A 19,704-nucleotide genomic window follows, 5' to 3' on the forward strand; every position below is an offset into this window, starting at 1 on the left:
GAGCAAGTCACTGAACCTCCTTGTGCTCCGTCCTTCAGATGAGACGTCAAACAAACGAGCTCCAATTGGAAGTGACTCTGCAGCAGCAGCAGTTGTTGATGATGCATAGTTCACCCTCCTAGTCTCTGTAAGATGCTTTGGATAAAAGCATCTGCTAAAATAACTAAATAATAATAATAATAATAATAATAATAATAATAATCAATAAATGTACCATTTATGCTTTTACAGACTTCAATCAAGTCCTCTCTCTCTTCTTGTTTTCTAGGCTAAGGAGATCTGGTTCTTTTCAATCACAGAGTACCCCTTGGATCACGACCCCCACAGTGAGTTTGTTAGTTCAGACAGACTTACCCTGAGGAAGGAGTAGAGACAGATGGACATCCAGTTCGAAAGGAGCTTCTCAACCACGGTCTCCGTTCTGGAGGGGGAAAACAAAATCAAAAGCGATACGGGAGGTCTGTCGAATTGAAAATAATATTTGAAAAACAAAACAACCACACAAAATGAAATACTTGACCTGATGTTTGGATTGCTTCTTTAGAATTCTAGGTTATGCAAAACTTTTGCCCCTGGAGTGATGGATATGTGAATGAAGGCTAGATTTTAAAATATTTTTTCAGTATGGTGGTTTTATTTCGTGGCTCGTGGCTCTCCTCGCTTGCTTACCTGCGCAGCATGAGTTTGGGGTTCTTTGTCATGTACTGTTCCACGAGGTCCCCGAGCAGAGTCTTCATGATGTCAGTGAGGTACTCCATCTTCCCGTGGAGCGCTATGGTGAGCAGGGAGGCTACGTACCCACGATCACGCTGAGAGAAGCCGGGCTGCATCTCCAATGTGTGGACGAACTGAGAGAGAGAGGGAGGAGAAAGGGGAGAGGGAGGAGAGAGAGGAGAAAGGAGAGAGGGAGGAGAGAAAGGAGAGAGGGAGGAGAGAGAGAGAGAGAGAGAGAGAGAGAGAGAAGAGAGAGAGAGAGAGAGAGAGAGAGAGAGGAGAAAGGAGAGAGGGAGGAGAGAGAGAGAGGAGAAAGGAGAGAGGGAGGAGAGAGAGAGAGGAGAAAGGAGAGAGGGAGGAGAGAGAGAAGAAAGGAGAGAGCGAGAGAGCAAGAGAGAGAGAGGAGAGAGGAGAAAGGAGAGAGCAAGAGAGAGGAGACAGGGAGGAGAGAGAGAGAGAGAGAATCAGGCTCTGTAAATATAAAGACATTTCAGAGGGCTGGATCTCATCAATATCAGGGTCTAGTGCTGTATATTATAAAGACATTTCAGAGGGCTGGATCACATCAATATCAGGGTCTAGTGCTGTATATTATAAAGACATTTCAGAGGGCTGGATCGCATCAATATCAGGGTCTAGTGCTGTATATTATAAAGACATTTCAGAGGGCTGGATCGCATCAATATCAGGGTCTAGTGCTATATATTATAAAGACATTTCAGAGGGCTGGATCGCATCAATATCAGGGTCTAGCGCTATAGATTATAAAGACATTTCAGAGGGCTGGATCGCATCAATATCAGGGTCTAGCGCTGTATATTATAAAGACATTTCAGAGGGCTGGATCACATCAATATCAGGGTCTAGTGCTATATATTATAAAGACATTTCAGAGGGCTGGATCACATCAATATCAGGGTCTAGTGCTGTATATTATAAAGACATTTCAGAGGGCTGGATCGCATCAATATCAGGGTCTAGTGCTGTATATTATAAAGACATTTCAGAGGGCTGGATCGCATCAATATCAGGGTCTAGTGCTGTATATTATAAAGACATTTCAGAGGGCTGGATCGCATCAAGAGAGAGGAGAGATGAGGAACATCTTGGAGAGCTGGCTCCGCCCCCTGGCCCCGCCCCCTCCCGTCACCCACCTTGATGAGGAACACCTTGCTGTTGAGCAGCTTGGCCAGCTGTTCCAGCCCCTGCTCCACGGTCTGCCTGCGTGACTCGGGCACGTCCAGCCCCTTCCTCAGGGGGCACTCGCGATGCCCGGGGAAGAAGACCCGCTCCGCGTACGAGCGATAATCCCGATAGGGGATCCCCGGGCCCCCCAGATCACTGGTCAGGTCCATCTCAGTCATCAGGTCTGGAAACGAGAGCAGGGACGGAGATAAGACTATTGCATAGCAGTTTGCAATAGCTGCTGTGCAATATTATCAACGAGTCACTGACCGGACGCTTTTATCTAAAGCGACTAACAGAGACTAGGAGGGTGAACTATGCATCATCAACAACTGCTGCTGCAGAGGCACTTCCAATAGGACCTTGTTTGTCTTATCCGTAGGACGGAACACAAGGAGGGTGAAGTGACACAGGGTCACACACACACACAGTGGCTGAGCCAGGATCTGAACCTCCTGGTATCAAGCCCTTTTCTTTAACCGCTGAGCCACCAAGCCTCTTTGGAGTCTTATTTCCATCCCTGGGTCAAGCAGGGAAAAAGGCAAGCACTGCCCGTTGCTGTACCAGCGAGTTCCAGTAAAAGCAGATCTTCTCCAGTACATACCAGTGAACTCCTGCCTGCACTGCTCTCCCACGTCGATCTCCATGTTCTTCAGCTGGACCAGGACCTTCTTGTAGTCCCTCACCGCCTGCTTGCTCTTGCGCCTGTGCGGGGGGGAACAATGCAGCCCCGTTTATCATCAATGAGTCATTCAGCAGATGCTGTTATCCAAAGAGACTAGGGGGTGAACTATGCATCATCAACAACTGCTGCTGCTGCTGCAGAGTCACTTCCAATAGGACCTTGTTTGTCTCATCTGAAGGACGGAGCACAAGGAGGTGAAGTGACTTGCTCAGGGCCACACACACACAGGGAGTCAGTGGCTGAGCCGGGATTTGAACCTCCTGGTATCGAGACCCTTTATTTAACTACACTAAAAGTTATTTAATGAGGACAATGATCAATGCTTGTGTGTGTCCTTTCTTCAGCTCCATTCCCAATTTCTTTTACGAAATCAGCTTTATTGAGCAAACACCTATCCAGCTTGTCAAACAACACACATGCAAATCACACTATCGCAATACAAATGTATATATCTCAAATTGATACAGGTTGTATGCATGTTTGCTCAATAAAGTCTGGGCTTGTGAAGAAAAAAAGGAATGGATTTTCGAAAGGAACGGAGCTGAGCTGGGTAGCGTTTCAGAGTCACACTGACCTGTACACGAGAATGATGAGCAGCACGGCCATAACCACCAGCACAGCCCCCACCGCCAGCCCCAGCTGAGCACCGAGAGAGAAGAGAGACGGCTCAGCAGAGTCGTACTGCACCCGGCCCAGGTTGAACTGGAGTCCACCCATCTGCACCTGGACACGGGACACAGCCGCGGGGGTTAAAAACATGTCCACTGGGCTGTTTAGAGACACAGACTCAAACAAAGACAGGCACACACACACACCTGTCCATGCTGCTGTACAGACACACACAAAGACACAGACAGACAGATACACACACACAGACAGACATAAACCTGTCCATGCTGCTGTACAGACACACACAAAGACAGACAGACAGACAGACAGACAGACAGAGACAGACAGACACACACACACCAGGGATGGAAATAAGATGTCCCACAACAGTGTGATCCAGTCCTGGTTTCACTAGGAGTTTAATAATAAGACACACCTGAGCTTGTTAGCTAGACACACTGGGGGCTGATCAAGCTGGTAGTAAAACCTGGACTGGATCACACTGCTACGCAATGGGAGTCACTCACGATGAACTCCGGCAGGGCTCCCCCTCCCTGCAGCGAGGCCGGCTGTGTCGGGGGTGGTTCACAATACAGGTTCACATCGTCCAGAGTCTTCATCACACAGTCCCCATCACCGACCCGTGCCGACACCTCTGACCGGGTCATCGCCAGGGTCAGACCCTTCCCCTGCAGGAACACAGGGCAGCAGAGCAGTGTTATGTGTTTATTTAGCAGACCCCTTTATCCAAGGCGACTTACAGAGTCTAGGGTGTGTGAACTATGCATCAGCTGCAGAGTCACTTACAACTACGTCTCACCCGAAAGACAGAGCTCAAGGAGGTTAAGTGACTCGCTCAGGGTCACGCAATGAGTCAGTGGCTGAGGTGGGATTTGAACCGGGGACCTCCTGGTTACAAGCCCTTTTCTTTAACCACTGGACCACACAGCCTCCCTATTAACCATTACTACAGAGTCATGTAGCAGACGCTTTTATCCAAAACGACTTTTACAGAGACTAGGAGGGTGAACTCTGCATCATCAACAACTGCTGCTGCTGCTGCTGCAGAGTCACTTCCAATAGGACCTTGTTTGTTTTACGTCTCATCCGAAGGACAGAGGGTGGGTAACCCTGTCATGTTGTCCAAACAGAAAGGTGAATAACAAAATCCCAATAAAAGAAATGTGTTGCGAGATCCCGTCCTCACCTCCACCATGATCACACTGCCAGGTTTGAAGTGGTAGGGCTGCTCTGCGTCTTCGCTGAGGTGTTTGAAGACGGGGTCAGGCTGGTACAGGAACACCTCCCCCCTCCCCACGCTGTTGAACGGGACCCTGAGGTTATCCAAAACGAACAGCACCCCCGAGACCACCCATCCTGCCGGGACCCGAGGAGAGGGACACTGCATGACCTCCGAGGACAGAACCTCACACACCTGGGAAAACTAGGAGGAAATGATTGTACCTTATATTATTATGAATGAGTCATTTAGCAGACGCTTTTATCCAAAGCGACTTACAGAGACTAGGAGTGTGAACTATGCATCATCAACAACTGCTGCTGCTGCTGCTGAGTCACTTCCAATTGGAGCTCGTTTGTTTTACGTCTCACCCGAAGGACGGAGCACAAGGAGGTTCAGTGACTTGCTCAGGGTCACACACACACACACACACACACACACACAGGGAGTCAGTAATGAACTGAGAACCTCCTGATAATAAGCATCATCATTTAGAACAACAAAACACCTTTGTAAAGTTTCATAAACTGGGAAGAGGCTGTCTCTAAGATGTAGTCTTCCCCTCACCTCTTTCAGAGTGCTGTTTTCAGTGATACTTTGATCCCCATCGTGGGATTGGCCGATCCCCCTCCTCAGTCTCCGCCCACCTTCCGAAGGCTCCGCCCACACCTGGAGGAGAGGGTTCTGAACAACGTCGAGGTTCCGACCGCTCACCTGAATGACACGCCCACCACTGTGACATCACAAAGGGAGAGGAGAAATTAGCCCCCCCCCCTCTTTAGCAAGCTGAAGAGTTTTAATGCTGGTGTGTCTTATTATTAAACTCATAGTAAAACCAGGATCAGACTGCTGTGCAACGGGAGTCTTATTTCCAGTCCTGCTTAATTATAGAATTAGACACATTTCTGTGAAGTTTTTAGCTGCCAAATTTTTTTTTTTTTTCTTTTTATTAACGAAGACGTCTCCATAATTGAAAACAGAGACAAAAAAAAAAGGACAAAATCAAAACAGAAATGTATTAATATTTCTCTTACCCATAGAAGCTCTTTGACGCGTTTGTTTCAGCGATAACCGGATTGTCCTTGAAGTGAAAAACCACGTTTCCCAGCGTCCTCTCTGCCTGGCCGAACAGCACCTTGACAGGAAGTGCTTCTGTCCGATTGGCCGGGTCAGTGAGACACACCAAAAAAGAGTCTTCCATTTTCGTACTGTTTCGAATAAAAACATACAAATAAATCTAAACAAGTGCAGTTCAAAACCAGTGTTTTGAAAACAGGTCCCAGATTGCCCCCACCGCGGGGTACCCACATTTTACAGGGCACATGACCCACGAACGCGGTGACATCACTGGGCTGCCCCGTCTTCAGTTTGGTCCCGTGGATGCTGAGGGACGTCCCGCCCGCTACAGGTCCTTTGTCTGGCAAGACATACGTCAGTTCTGGGTTCTGAAAAACAGCAGAACGAAAATCTAAGCAAATTGATTACCCCTCGTAGTTACACCAGCATGCCTTCTGCGGATGTCCTCCTACCTGGTAAGTGAAGACCTGTGTGGACACAGCGGGCTCCCTGTCCCCCACAATCACCCGGACCGGTCCCGAGGTGTCCACTGGGCTGGGGCTCAGGGTGCACACTATCCTGAGGGGACGGCAAAACACAGCGTTGAAATCAACAGGGGTACATTCCCCCCCACACCAAACAGGAAAGCTTGGTTTGTCGAAGCGGATATCATTTACTTTTAAATGATTTTTGTTAGTAAAAATTAAACTGATCCGCTCCTGGTTTCACTAGGAGTTTAAGACACACCTGAGCTTGTTAGCTAGACACACTGGGGGCTGATCAAGCTGGTAGTAAAACCTGGAATGGGCGACACTGCTGTGCAATAGGAGTCATTTCCCAGTCCGATCTCACCTGGTAGATATCTGGTACTGGTTCCGGTCCGGTGTGCAGCTCAGCCCTGCCACGCTCACCGTGAGCTCGATCTCCTCAAACCGCTGACCCAGGTTCGAGCCCATGATCGTCAGGGCGATGTTTCCTTCCAGGGGCCCCGCCACTGGTTCGATCTGAAACACACACACACACACACACACACACACACACACAGTGTGAGAAAATAAGGTATTGTTTTTATAATTTTTTTAGTCTATATTTTATATGTTGCTATTCTTTGTCTGTGTATTTATTAATTGATCCAAAGCGACTTACAGAGACTAGGAGGGTGAACTCTGCATCATCAACAACTGCTGCTGCTGCTGCTGCAGTCACTTCCAATAGGACCGCGTTTGTTTTACGTCTCATCCGAAGGACGGAGCACAAGGAGGTGAAGTGACTTGCTCAGGGTCACACACACACACACACACACAGGGAGTGGCTGAGCCGGGATTTGAACCTCCTAGTATCGAGACCCTTTCTCAAACCACTGGATCCCTGATTATCCCTGGATAATCTCTTGCTAGCGATTACTGGTGTGTGCGCGTGTCATATACATGAAATGTGAGGATGCATTTGCCCCATACCTGTATATATGGCTAATCAAGCTGGCAGTAAAACCTGGAACGGATTCTATTCCCATCCCTAGCAGATTGCCGCTGGCTTTACTCACAGAGTGAACGATGGGGTCGGGACAGGACTCCACCTCCTCATCCCGACAGGACCCCCGATACACACAGCCAGGCTGCTCCCCTCCGCACCACACGCAGCTGTGCCGGGGCTCCCCAGCCTTGCAGAGGCTGCAGTCGGACTGGCCCACAGAGCAGTTATACAGGGTCACTGCGGAGGGGGGCAGAGAGTCATTGTGTTAGAGACACAGCTGGGATATATCATTCTCACACACACACATGCAGCTGAACTGGGGTGGGGGTAGACAGCCGGACTGGGGGTTTGATAAAGAGACACATCACAGCTGGTATTAGACACAGCTGGTACAGTCTCCGAGAAAGGCAGATAGACACACACATTATATATACAGACAGACAGACAGACAGACAGAGAGACAGACAGACAGAGAGACAGGTAAACATATATACAGACAAAAACAGACAGACACACAGAGAGATACATGGAGATTTCTTTTGGCCCACATATAGTCGACACACACATTTACAAGGATGGAAATAAGACTCCCGTTGCAAATCTGTTTGATCCATTCCTGGTTTCACTAGGAGTTTAATAATAAGACACACCTGAGCTTGTTCCCTGGACACACTGGGGGCTGATCAAGCTGGTAGTAAAACCTGGAATGGGTGACGCTGCTCTGCAATAGGAGTCCGATTTCCAGTCCTGCATGTGCCAGAAAAACACAGAGAAGCTTACCGTTCACGTCAGGGTGGTTGTCGATGCGGTGGGAAGGCCCTCTCTGTAGGTATACTGGTACGGTGTATTCAGAGACTGGGACGGAGTAGCGATACTGGGAGAGAAAATAAATAAATAAATAAACACACACACTGCCAGACGATCTGATGTCCGTTTTTTAATTTTTTTTCCAAGCGTGAGAAGGTTGTCTGTGGATCATGCCGGTACACTGGGCCACTGTCTTGGGACTTGGTTTCAACACGCTGCGAGGCACACCAGGCAGGGAGACTTGGGGGTTATGATACAGCAAACCTCAAACTAGGTCTCCCGGAAACCAGCTTTCAAGCCACTGTTGTTCCTGAAGAACGGGCTTGGAAAAGTGATCGCTGTGGCTTTTATCCTGCAAGCCTCAAAACACTCAGTGATCGATTCCAGGTTTTACTACCAGCTTGATCAGCCCCTAGTGTGTCTAGCTAACACGCTCAGGTGTGTCCGATTATTAAACTCCTAGTGAAACCAGGAATGGACCGCTGTGGAACGGGAGTCTTATTCCCATCCCTGCAGCCTGTGTCCCTACCTCCTGGGCTTGGCAGGTGATGTTATAGGATGCTGGGTCCTGGGGGCTGCGTTTCAGCTTAGCGGGGAGGAGCTGGCTGACCTCTTCGATCTCCAGCACACACTGGTAATCTGGAGCTGCATCCTGGAAATCAAACCATGGAAATAACTTTGCATTATTATTATTATTATTATTATTATTATTATTATTATTATTATTTATTTCTTAGCAGACGCCCTTATCCAGGGCGACTTACAGTCGTAAACTAAAATACATTTCAAGAATCACACTACAAGTATTAATACAATTGTGCTTCTCGGAGAAAACAGCAGACCAGCGTTTGGGCTCCAGCGCCTTCATCAGTGTTACTGAAACTAGAAGAGACCGAGTCAAGCAGACCAGCGTTTGGGCTCTAGTGCCTTCATCAGTGTTACTGAAACTAGAAGAGACCGAGTCAAGCAGACCAGCGTTTGGGCTCTAGTGCCTTCATCAGTGTTATTGAAACTAGAAGAGACCGAGTCAAGCAGACCAGCGTTTGGGCTCTAGTGCCTTCATCAGTGTTATTGAAACTAGAAGAGACCGAGTCAAGCAGACCAGCGTTTGGGGCTCCAGTGCCTTCATCAGTGTTATTGAAACTAGAAGAGACCGAGTCAAGCAGACCAGCGTTTGGGCTCCAGCGCCTTCATCAGTGTTATTTACAGAGGCCGTGAACCGACGAGGATTGTCCACGTGAGGGAAGGACAGATAATTATAAACTGCGTAAAACAATTATAATCTGATGCAGCTTTCAACGTGGTCTCCTTACCGCAAACAAATCCAGGTTCTTACCCACCAGTTTCAGCTGCTTCTCAAAGCCAACTGGAACCAGTGGGGATCCCAGTATACCAGTGATGTACGGGCAAGAATCGGGGCCTCTGATTGGCTGTAGGCTCTGGGGGGGGGGGGGGAGAGAAAAAGCCAAAAATTAATACAGAAAGAAAATACAACCGAGCTGAAATCATTATTCTGCATGGTTAAATACTGCCATTTAAAAAAAATATATGCTGCAGAGTCACTTCCAATAGGACCTCGTTTGCTTTACGTCTCATCCGAAGGACGCAGCACAAGGAGGTGAAGTGACTTGCTCAGGGTCACACACACACAGGGAGTGGCTGAGCTGGGATTTGAACCTCCTGGTATCGAGACCCTTTTCTTTAACCACTGGGCCACCAAGCCTCCTTTTGTAATGTTGGCTGCAGTAGCTAAATTGTGTTTGTATCAGAAAGTGATAAAAACATTTAAATTTGGACACCCAATTCATACCTGCGCCTCAGATAAAAGGCACGGGCTCCCAAGGGTCAAAAAGCAAACTGGCCTCCTCAGCCAATGAGAAGGAGGGACCATTGCTGACCTCATCCCTGTCAATCCAATCAGAAAACCCACAGTGGGCGTGGCCTGCCCAGGGACAGAGGAGGGGCATCCGGTTGTGGGCGGGGCTGCAAAACCTGGTAGCTGCGATCCGATTGGAGGCTGAGATGGTTCAGGAGGGGAAAGTGATTTGCTCGGAATATGTTGGTGGAAGAGGAGGGGCGATTGCAGTTAAGTATCACAAGATTAAAGCATGCTGGAATTCGACTGGACTGGAACGACACAGCTGGGATGAAAATAAAGACAACCACCTTGTTTTCTGGTACTTGCAGGGATGGCGATAAGACTCCTGTTGCACAGCAGTGTCACCCATTCCAGGTTTTACTACCAGCTTGATCAGCCCCAGTATGTCTAGGTAACAAGCTCAGGTGTGTCTGATTATTAAACTCATAGTAAAACCAGGAATGGATCAAACGGATTTGCAGTTCTTAATCTCCGAGGAGCACTCCAGGTGTCTCAGGACTGACCTTGCGGTTGTAGACGATCAGATGGGCAGGACAGCTCTCCAGGTGCGTACAGGAATGACCCAGGAGACACCAGTTACACCCCCAGTCACTGCTAACACACCTGTGACACCTGCAGACACACACAAACAAACACACACACACAGTATTTCACGTTAGGTTTCAGTGTCACATTCTTCGATTTCGCAAAAAACTACACAAAGCGATGTGTAGAACGTCACATTGGGCAGCAGTGTGGAGTAGTGGTTAGGGCTCTGGACTCTTGACCGGAGGGTCGTGGGTTCAATCCCAGGTGGGGGGGACACTGCTGCTGTACCCTTGAGCAAGGTACTTTACCTAGATTGCTCCAGTAAAAAACCAAACTGTATAAATGGGTAATTGTATGTAAAAATGATGTGATATCTGGTCCTGGGGTGCGTGGTGTTCATTTTAAAACTGGGGGAAAAAAAAAAAAAAAACGGATTGTGATTTGCACGCGGACTCACGGTGCCCGGACGCTGAGCTCCGACACGGCGCTGCAGTCGTAGAAGATGAATTCCACGGCTGCCACCACAACGCCACTGAACTTCAGCGACAGCCTGACCGCAACGTGGTCTGAAAACCAAGCACAGAAGAGAGACAGTCAGAGCCACAGAAATCAAGCTCGGACACAATGATATTCCTTTCAAACAAAGTCTTTCTAAAACGATGACAGAGGGGAGCTTTCTTCCGGAAAATTACAAAACAGAAACTAACGCATTCCCTCTAATGCTGCAGAAACAGATAACTGGTTTGGAGCTCTTTTGCTGGTGTCGATTGGGTCTGATTGACCAATTAGGAGGCTGTGCGGTCCAGTGGTTAAAGAAAAGGGCTTGTAACCAGGAGGTCCCCGGTTCAAATCCCACCTCAGCCACTGACTCATTGTGTGACCCTGAGCAAGTCACTTAACCTCCTTGTGCTCCGTCTTTCAGGTGAGACGTAGTTGAAAGTGACTCTGCAGCTGATGCATAGTTCACACACCCTAGTCTCTGTATGTCGCCTTGGATAAAGGAGTCTGCTAAATAAACAAATAATTAAAGAAAACAACCGCTTGGGTTTGTGTGGATTGCTGTTCTCCGCAGAGTCTCAAATCATCACAAACTCGAGCAGTTGTTTCACCATCCAAATAATAATAGGATTAGGAAAAGTGTGTTCATGCATTTGACCCCTCCAGCTCCTCCCTCGGACCTTTGCCCGGGTCGCTGGGCGGGACCTGCTCGGGCAGGGGTGATTGGCAGGTGACCTCGGTTCCCGTGACGACGGCCGGCTGGCCTGGCAGCGCTCCGAACACGCAGAAGAACGACTCCCCCTCGCCCAGGCTGGGCAGCCGGGGCACTGCGAGAGACACCTGGGGGCAAGAGGGCAGAGATTATAAAAAACATTGGGGCAGGAATTCCATTTCACATCCCTAAAAAACAACAAAATCGCTCTAAAAAAAAAAAAAAAAGACAAACTCGTCATGTATTCAAATCTGGGATGACAAACATGCACAATTGAACTGTAAATCGCTTAACCAGTTACAACTATTTGCAAATTGTCAGGCATTTTTCCAAGCTCCTTCAAGCCACACCTCTGTCGGCACATCTCGGCTCCGATTGGCCGGGCTGACCCTCTGCACGGCGACACACTCCTCCCCCCGACGATAGCTCCACAGCCAGTGATTGGCCTGTTCGAAACGCTCGCATTCCGCCTTCCGTGTGCAGCTGGAACATGGAACGACCAATCAGAACGTCACATTGCGTAAGGTTACACCCACAATTTTTTTTTTTTTTTAGGTTTTGTTATTGAACAAAAACGTATCGCATTTGTTTCTTTAAAAAAACCAACAAACATATATTTACGTGGCAGTCGCCTTTATCCCAGGCGACTCACAATGCAAGCTTCATATTTAAATACAGTGTAGTTTACAGCAAGGGCAGAGTATACTACTGTGTGTGTGTCTCAGTGATGCCAGATCTAGAAATTGTACATTTCTGCTCAGAGGAAATCAGGAGGTAGGAAACTGGTAGAGGTACATTTTAAATTAGAGAATTTGCTGTGACATCGCGTCTGTGATTTCTGTAGAATTTCTCCAGAGGTAAGACTGCTCACTTCACGTGAAGCCAGTATTAGGGTCCCTAGACCCACAGAGTCTGTGCTGCACAGTATTTGGCAACCCTGCTTATTGCTCTGAAGAGCAAAACCCAATTTTGCAGCATAGTCTTTGAGAACACAGAGGCACTTGCAGCGAAACGAATCAATCAATGACTACAAACATTAACTGGATGAGGAATTTCTGCATTGCGAAGGAGCATGTCTCGATACAGACCCACACACCGACTGCAGATCTGCCCAGCTATGTGGAAGCACACACACACCCACCAAAATATATTCTAAAGATGATCAGCATAGCCCAAACATTAAATTATGTAACAAGATGAATCAATGTGATTAATAACTATTTAGTTACTATTGAAACATAGCTTCAAAATGAGTCACAAAAACGTAGCCAAAAACGTAAAATCTTAGCCACCAATTGGACTTCTAAATTAATATTAGCAAATGCAAAAGTGAGAAGGAACACATTTTCACTAAAAACTAAACATAACACAAGTCTGCATCAAAGCCCACAGTAAAAATCAATTCAATACAATTCACAAGTAAGCTGCAGCTTCCTTTACTGAACAGAAAACCGTGACATTTCAAAATCTAACATGAAATACCACTGTACTGCTATTACGGCTTCCGGTAGACTTTTGCGATATCGTTATTTTGTAGGAGTTATTTATAAAAAAAAATAATAATAATAACATGTTAAATAAAAGATCTAAAAAGAGGTCTCAATCCTAAAATTCTAAGCAAACAAATGTATAACAGAAAAGAGAGTCTTACTTCCCCTGCAGGACACACCATCCACAGTGAGGGTCACGGGCAGAGAGGCAGGAGCCACAGTCCGTGTGTCGGCTGCACGAGGACACAGGTAGCTTGCTCACCTACAGGATGCAAAGTTAATTTGATTTATTCAAACCATTGCTACTTTTGAACGGCTGTGCATGTGAACTCAAACCCCAAGAAATGAAAAAAATATTGCAAAATTGGCAGCAGTGTGGAGTAGCGGTCAGGGCTCTGGACTCTTGACCGGAGGGTCGTGGGTTCAATCCCAGGTGGGGGACACTGCTGCTGTACCCTTGAGCAAGGTACTTTACCTAGATTGCTCCAGTAAAAACCCAACTGTATAAATGGGGAATTGTATGTAAAAATAATGTGATATCTTGTAACAATTGTAAGTCGCCCTGGATAAGGGCGTCTGCTAAGAAATAAATTATAATAATAATAATAATAATAATAAGTGATTGATTGAATATTGAATAGGCCAAAGCGTGCAGGTTATCAAAAATAATATGAAAAAAGTAAACGCATAGTGACCTACAGACAATATAAACCCACTGAGGCAGAAATAAGGCTCCCATTGCATAGCGCTTTGATCCATTAAAAAAAATTACATCTTAAAATTGGAATCAAGCTGTTCGGTTGTGTTGAATTAGCAAAATACTTACTGGTAGGTAATGCTTTAAAAATGTCCTTAATTATGTTTTTTGAATATAGTAACTGATTTCGAATTGTATTGTTCATTTATTGAGTGTGGTTTACTTGGGTCTCTCTTAGTGTTTGAGAAGAAGCTAAACTACGCTAAAAAGGTCTTTCTTCCTCTCCTTTGCTCACCTTGAAGGCTGTCATGACGTAGACGTGCTCTCTGGCATTATCGAACAGCAGATCAGCACCGACTGGAGATCCAGGCTCCACCGTCTCGCTGCTGTACACCTCTCCATGCGAACGAGAATGGAGAAAAACCTGAGAGAAAGAAAAAAAAAAAGAGAGAAGAGAGATGCTTTCATTTCGGTTTCAATTCGGCGGCCATGATTTTTAAAACTACTTTATTTTAACCCCACGGGGCTAGAAAAAACTGCCCCCCCCCCCCCCCCCCCCAATTCCATACCGAACTTCAGCCACAGACAAAACCTCCAGTAGACTAGACTGAACCACTAAATTCTCTCTAAAACCCTGTCACTCCCTCCCTACCCCCGTACACTACCTTGTGGAGTTGCCCCTGGCTGTCCCCCAGCAGCACGATGGTATGGCCCGCCTGGGTAGTCGCGGCGACGGCGGAGAGCTGGGTTTCCATGGTGATGGCGGGGGCCGTCTCTATGGGCACCGAGCTGGCGATGGGGCTGGGGGTGTGTTCATACCCACAGGGGTAGAAACTCACAGAGTCCTGCGGTGGAGAGAGACAACTTCAGCACACAACAAGGGTGGAAATAAGACTCCCATTGCCCAGCGGTGTGATCCAGTCCTGGTTTTACTAGGAGTTTTAATAATCAGACACACCTGAGCTTGTTGCCTAGACACACTGGGGGTTGATCAAGCTGGTAGTAAAACCTGGAATGGAACAGGAGTCTTATTGTGTTTGGAGCCTCAAGCAAATTAGCAGGGACCTACACTGATTCCTGACACAGCTGACTTTAAAACGAGCATTTCATCTTCTGATCAATTTCCGATTCCAATTCCCCAACACATCGTCGATACACAATTGCGATGAGCAGTATTCTGTTAAAATGAGCTTCTCTGAACAGTGGCAACAACATGACTTCAAGCAAACCGCAGTTTAGTCAAGACAATTAAAAACTGGCTTCAGATGAAAGCAGCTGAACAAGCCGACAAGTCTCTAAAACATCACTTCCTTTGAAGGAACTGATTTTAAAAAGGGAACTGGAAACTGAAAAAACAGGAAGTCCTGCGAGTTCCCTTCTCGGCAACAAAGTATGTCCGAGAGAGACTGAAGCGAGACGTGTGAGTCAGCGAGTGTGTGTGTGTGTGTGTGTGTGTGTGTGGGTCACCCAGTGTCGTGTGTCACAGTACCCATGCCACCAAGGTGGGTAAACCTGGGAGAAGTGGGGCCATTGGAGTGTGGAGTAGTGGTTAGGGCTCTGGACTCTTGACCGGAGGGTCGTGGGTTCAATCCCAGGTGGGGGGGACACTGCTGCTGTACCCTTGAGCAAGGTACTTTACCTAGATTGCTCCAGTAAAAACCCTATAAAATGGGGAATTGTATGTAAAAATAATGTGATATCTTTTAACAATTGTAAGTCGCCCTGGATAAGGGCGTCTGCTAAGAAATAAATAATAATAATAGATAATAATAATAATAATAATAATAATAACAACAACCTCAGGGTGTGTATCTCGGTGCGTGCTCGGTACATTTCTGTGTCAACCTCACCCTCTGTGTATATATTGCAATAATCTTACACGACAGTTCAGAATCTCGCAGCCCCCTTACCGGTGCGAGTTTGGTGCACTGCGAGTTCACCTCGTACTCTATGTAAGCCTCCACTGCCCCGCCCTCACTCCGCCCCTCCGCCACGTAGCACAGCTCCTGCGCGTGCACGATCGCTCCGTCGAGCTCCGCCAGGGGGAACGCGCACAGAGCCGTGTCCCGCGTGGGGGCGGGCGTGGAGGCCTGCCCGACCGCCATGACCACGTACAGCGTGGCCTCGCCATCCTCCGCAGTGGACAGAAACGTGGCCTGGGCCAGATTGTAGACCTTCTCCCCCGCGGCGCAGCGGAGTGGCACTTCCACATAAGAGTAGAAGCTGCGGTCGCCGACGCACATCCGGGACACGTAAGTGCGGTATTCCCGCTTGGCCCTGCGGTCACGCCGGAAGAAGACGAAGTAGACGTGGCGGCCGACGTGGAGGGCCGCCACGAAGTTGTTGTTGTACTCCGAGTAGCTGCCCACCACCAGCTTGCCCAGCTCCTCGTGGGTGAAGGCGTTGTGGCCCCTCAGGTGCCTCGTGGTGATTGGTGGCACCCCACCGGGGCCCTTGCTGGTGTAGCCGCGGCCCACGAACAGCAGCGGCTCCTCCAGCTCCTCCTCCGCCACCACCACGCCCACTGTGGTCACCCGCGGGTCGTTGGCAGCCACGTACTGGCTGTCCACGGGACTCTGGGTGCGGTACAGGACCACGGACACGTTGCCCAGGCTGCGCTTCTCGCAGATGCCTTGGAAGACGGTCCCGCACACTATGAGGCTGCCCTCCTCCCTGGGAGCTCCCAGCAGGAGCAGCTTGTTATAGCTGCTGGTCTCCGTGGCTTGCTGGCACTCCCGGTTGATTGGGGGCAGGCAGTCCGGGCTGTCCATCCGCGGCCCCGTCTCGCCCCACGAGAGCAGCTCCAGATTCCCCGAGAGGTGGAAGAGGCGGTTCACCGCCCCCACGTACAGGTGCCCCGTTGCGGGGTCCAGCAGGAGGTGGTTCAAAGCATTCTCCGAGTCCCACTGGAAAGACGACGCAGCAGCGAGGTGGCTTGAGGACAGCCACCAGCAAGCCAGCAAGACAGGAACTGCGGTCTCTCGCATCGCTGTGCCTGGAGAGCCAGAGAAAAAAAATAAAACAAGGGGACATTAAGACTTTGAGTTATTCAATAAAGCTTATTAAAATGGCAGCAGTGTGGAGTAGTGGTCAGGGCTCTGGACTCTTGACCGGAGGGTCGTGGGTTCAATCCCAGGTGGGGGACACTGCTGCTGTACCCTTGAGCAAGGTACTTTACCTAGATTGCTCCAGTAAAAACCCAACTGTATAAACGGGGAATTGTATGTAAAAATAATGTGATATCTTGTAACAACTGTAAGTGGATAAGGGCGTCTGCTAAGAAATAATTAATAATAATAATTAATAAAAACCATGGCAAACCAATTTAAAAATGGAAAAAATCTCACAGTATAACCGTGAACTGCAAAAGTTTCACAGCGCCCCTGCAGGCAGGGGAATAAGACTCCTGTTGCATAGCAGTTTCACCCGTTGCAGGGTTTCATGCATAATGTCTCGATGCATTGTTGTCTAGGCGTTTCTCAGTTTAATTCAATGTTTGAAGTCTAGGATTCAAACTAGTTCCACACGCTGTGTTGCTGGGAGAGCAGAATCAGTTCTTTTTTCTATGCTGGGTAGTTTACTACACACTAAAAACAGGTCAGCAAATACAAATAGTTCCACACAGTCTCACATTCGCTCATTGTACTCGTGACAGACTAGTCACAAGAGAAACTTTACAGTATCGCCCAGTGACTAAGTCACCTACCACAGTTTCACTGCAATAAACGCCTGTTTCAATTCATTTAGAAGGCTGCCAAAATTATTAGAACAGCATTTACTATTATTATTATTATTATTATTATTATTATTTATTTCTTAGCAGACGCCCTTATCCAGGGCGACTTACAATTGTTACAAGATATCACGTTATTTTTACATACATTTACCCGTTTATACAGTTGGGTTTTTACTGGAGCAATCTAGGAACTGGAAAACAAACACAAAGCTGTACTTCACGAAAAAAATTAACCTTGAGGGGAGATTTTACATTCGCGATCTTTTTATGATCAACGCGCTTGCGTCATCCGCACACAACGGGATTTGATTCAGGGAAGACAGAACTATTTAAAGCCCTTATAAAAGTTTACTGCCGTCGTTTTATAAGGGTTGGTTTTCCATACCACACCTTTTTGTGCTTTACAATGCTTCCCTATGCTTTACCAGACCTCTCTGTGCTTTACAATGCTTCCCTATGCTTTACCAGACCTCTCTGTGCTTTACAATGCTTCCCTATGCTTTACCACACCTCTCTGTGCTTTACAATGCTTCCCTATGCTTTACCACACCTCTCTGTGCTTTACAATGCTTCCCTATGCTTTACCACACCTCTCTGTGCTTTACAATGCTTCCCTATGCTTTACCAGACCTCTCTGTGCTTTACAATGCTTCCCTATGCTTTACCAGACCTCTCTGTGCTTTACAATGCTTCCCTATGCTTTACCAGACCTCTCTGTGCTTTACAATGCTTCCCTATGCTTTACCAGACCTCTCTGTGCTTTACAATGCTTCCCTATGCTTTACCAGACCTCTCTGTGCTTTACAATGCTTCCCTATTCCACCCATTCCAGGTTTTACTACCAGCTTGATCAGCCCCCAGTGTGTCTAGGTAACAAGCTCAGGTGTGTCTTGTTTGTTTTTGACTGTAAGTCGCCCTGGGTAAGGGTGTCTGCTAAGAAATAAATAAATAAATAATAATAATAATAATAATAATAATAATAATAATAATAATAATAATAATAATAATAATAATAATACTCATAGTAAAAACAGGAATGGATCAAATTGCTGTGCAACGGGAGTCTTATTCCCATGCCTGCTGCAATTAAAAAATGTGTGGCTTGTTTTTGTAAGTCTGGGTTGCGTGAAAAAAAGAAAATTTGAATAGGGACGTAGGGACATATTTTCGCAGCGTTTAATGGAGTCTTTAATTTACTCCTAGTATTGGAAATATAACTGGGGTTCTCTTCAGCGCTCCCTGTGTGTGTGTTAAGACAATATCGTCCTTATTACTATAAATGCACAAACTCCATTGTAGTGTGTTTTGCATTTGATGAAGTAATGTTATTATAAGAGGGTGCGTTAATAAATAATTAAAAAAAAACATTTTTACGTCATCACTCTCGACTCTATACTGCAACTGTGTGACAGCGGTCTGTAAATACATTTGAATATATATTGCATTTTAACCGTCGCTTTAAATAACTCCCCATATTAAACGTATATAAACTGTTTAAAAACAGGCCGCATTATTATAAATTAAATTCGACCGACAAATCCTGCTTTTTCAGTCAAATTATAACCGATACGTGAAAATATATTTAATTGTGATAGATTTGTTGAAATATACGAGGCGGCTTTTTAATATACCCGGGGGGGGGAGGGGTCGTGTAAAACAACTAATAGTTTTCTTCAACCAAAAAACTCTAGAATTTGACTTGACAATTAAATTGCTTAAACACCTAAAATTGAAAAAAAAATAACTGTTCGTTCTGTGTTACCTTCCCGGTTGCACGACTTATGCATATGTGTACAAAACAGAACACATGCAACCAGTCTGAACAACGTGTTTATAATGTAAAATACTGGCTACTTTTTGTCGCACGCAATGCATGTTATTACAAGTCACAAAAACGTAAAAAAAAACAGAAAAAGGGCGTTTTTTTAATTTATTTTTTTACTTACTTTAAAAAGTTGTCAGCGCATCCCGTCCTTGCAATGTAAGGGTGAGGGGTCCACTTAACAAAACGGGTACTTTATTTCCCTCTCCTTAAATATATCTATATCCAAAAATCCAGTGTATTCTTTCTCAATTCTCGCAGTACATTGCTTGGAACCAGCGTTGATTTTTAAGAGCTTGCTAAACCACGCCCTCCACCGGGGATGATGGCGGATCACCTGTATCACGCCACGCCTTCCACCTGTCCTAGCCCCGCCCCTTTCTATTGTTCAGCCCCCCCCCCTAGTACTCTGAGAAATCCCCCCCCCCCCCCCGGAGAGGCGGGGCAACCAACGGGAATGATCATGCAAATCTGAGCGGTGTCGTTATCAAAACGGAGGTGGGGCGTGGTTTTAAGACTGCTTAATAATTAATTAGGTACTTCGCCTTATAAGGAAGCTGTGCGGTCCAGTGG

At 46.9% G+C, this 19,704-nt stretch overlaps 1 protein-coding gene across 1 annotated transcript in view; it reads right to left on the reverse strand.

Annotated features, from left to right (window-relative positions):
• The window catches only part of plxnb3 (plexin B3), a 30,814-nt gene that overhangs the window by 7,572 nt on the left and 3,538 nt on the right, over positions 1–19,704 (reverse strand). The window contains 24 exon segments of the mRNA XM_059017203.1: positions 355–421; positions 670–848; positions 1,869–2,083; positions 2,504–2,604; positions 3,159–3,307; positions 3,721–3,882; positions 4,401–4,637; positions 5,001–5,166; positions 5,468–5,641; positions 5,742–5,878; positions 5,963–6,068; positions 6,342–6,493; positions 7,033–7,199; positions 7,743–7,836; positions 8,299–8,421; positions 9,083–9,208; positions 10,152–10,260; positions 10,634–10,742; positions 11,355–11,514; positions 11,737–11,869; positions 13,038–13,138; positions 13,869–13,997; positions 14,239–14,418; positions 15,484–16,568. Of these exon segments, the coding sequence (XP_058873186.1) occupies positions 355–421; positions 670–848; positions 1,869–2,083; positions 2,504–2,604; positions 3,159–3,307; positions 3,721–3,882; positions 4,401–4,637; positions 5,001–5,166; positions 5,468–5,641; positions 5,742–5,878; positions 5,963–6,068; positions 6,342–6,493; positions 7,033–7,199; positions 7,743–7,836; positions 8,299–8,421; positions 9,083–9,208; positions 10,152–10,260; positions 10,634–10,742; positions 11,355–11,514; positions 11,737–11,869; positions 13,038–13,138; positions 13,869–13,997; positions 14,239–14,418; positions 15,484–16,560 (4,353 nt within the window). The 5' untranslated portion in view covers positions 16,561–16,568.

This window comes from Acipenser ruthenus, chromosome 55 (assembly GCF_902713425.1).
Source record: "Acipenser ruthenus chromosome 55, fAciRut3.2 maternal haplotype, whole genome shotgun sequence".
Classification (NCBI taxonomy): Eukaryota; Metazoa; Chordata; class Actinopteri; order Acipenseriformes; family Acipenseridae; genus Acipenser; species Acipenser ruthenus.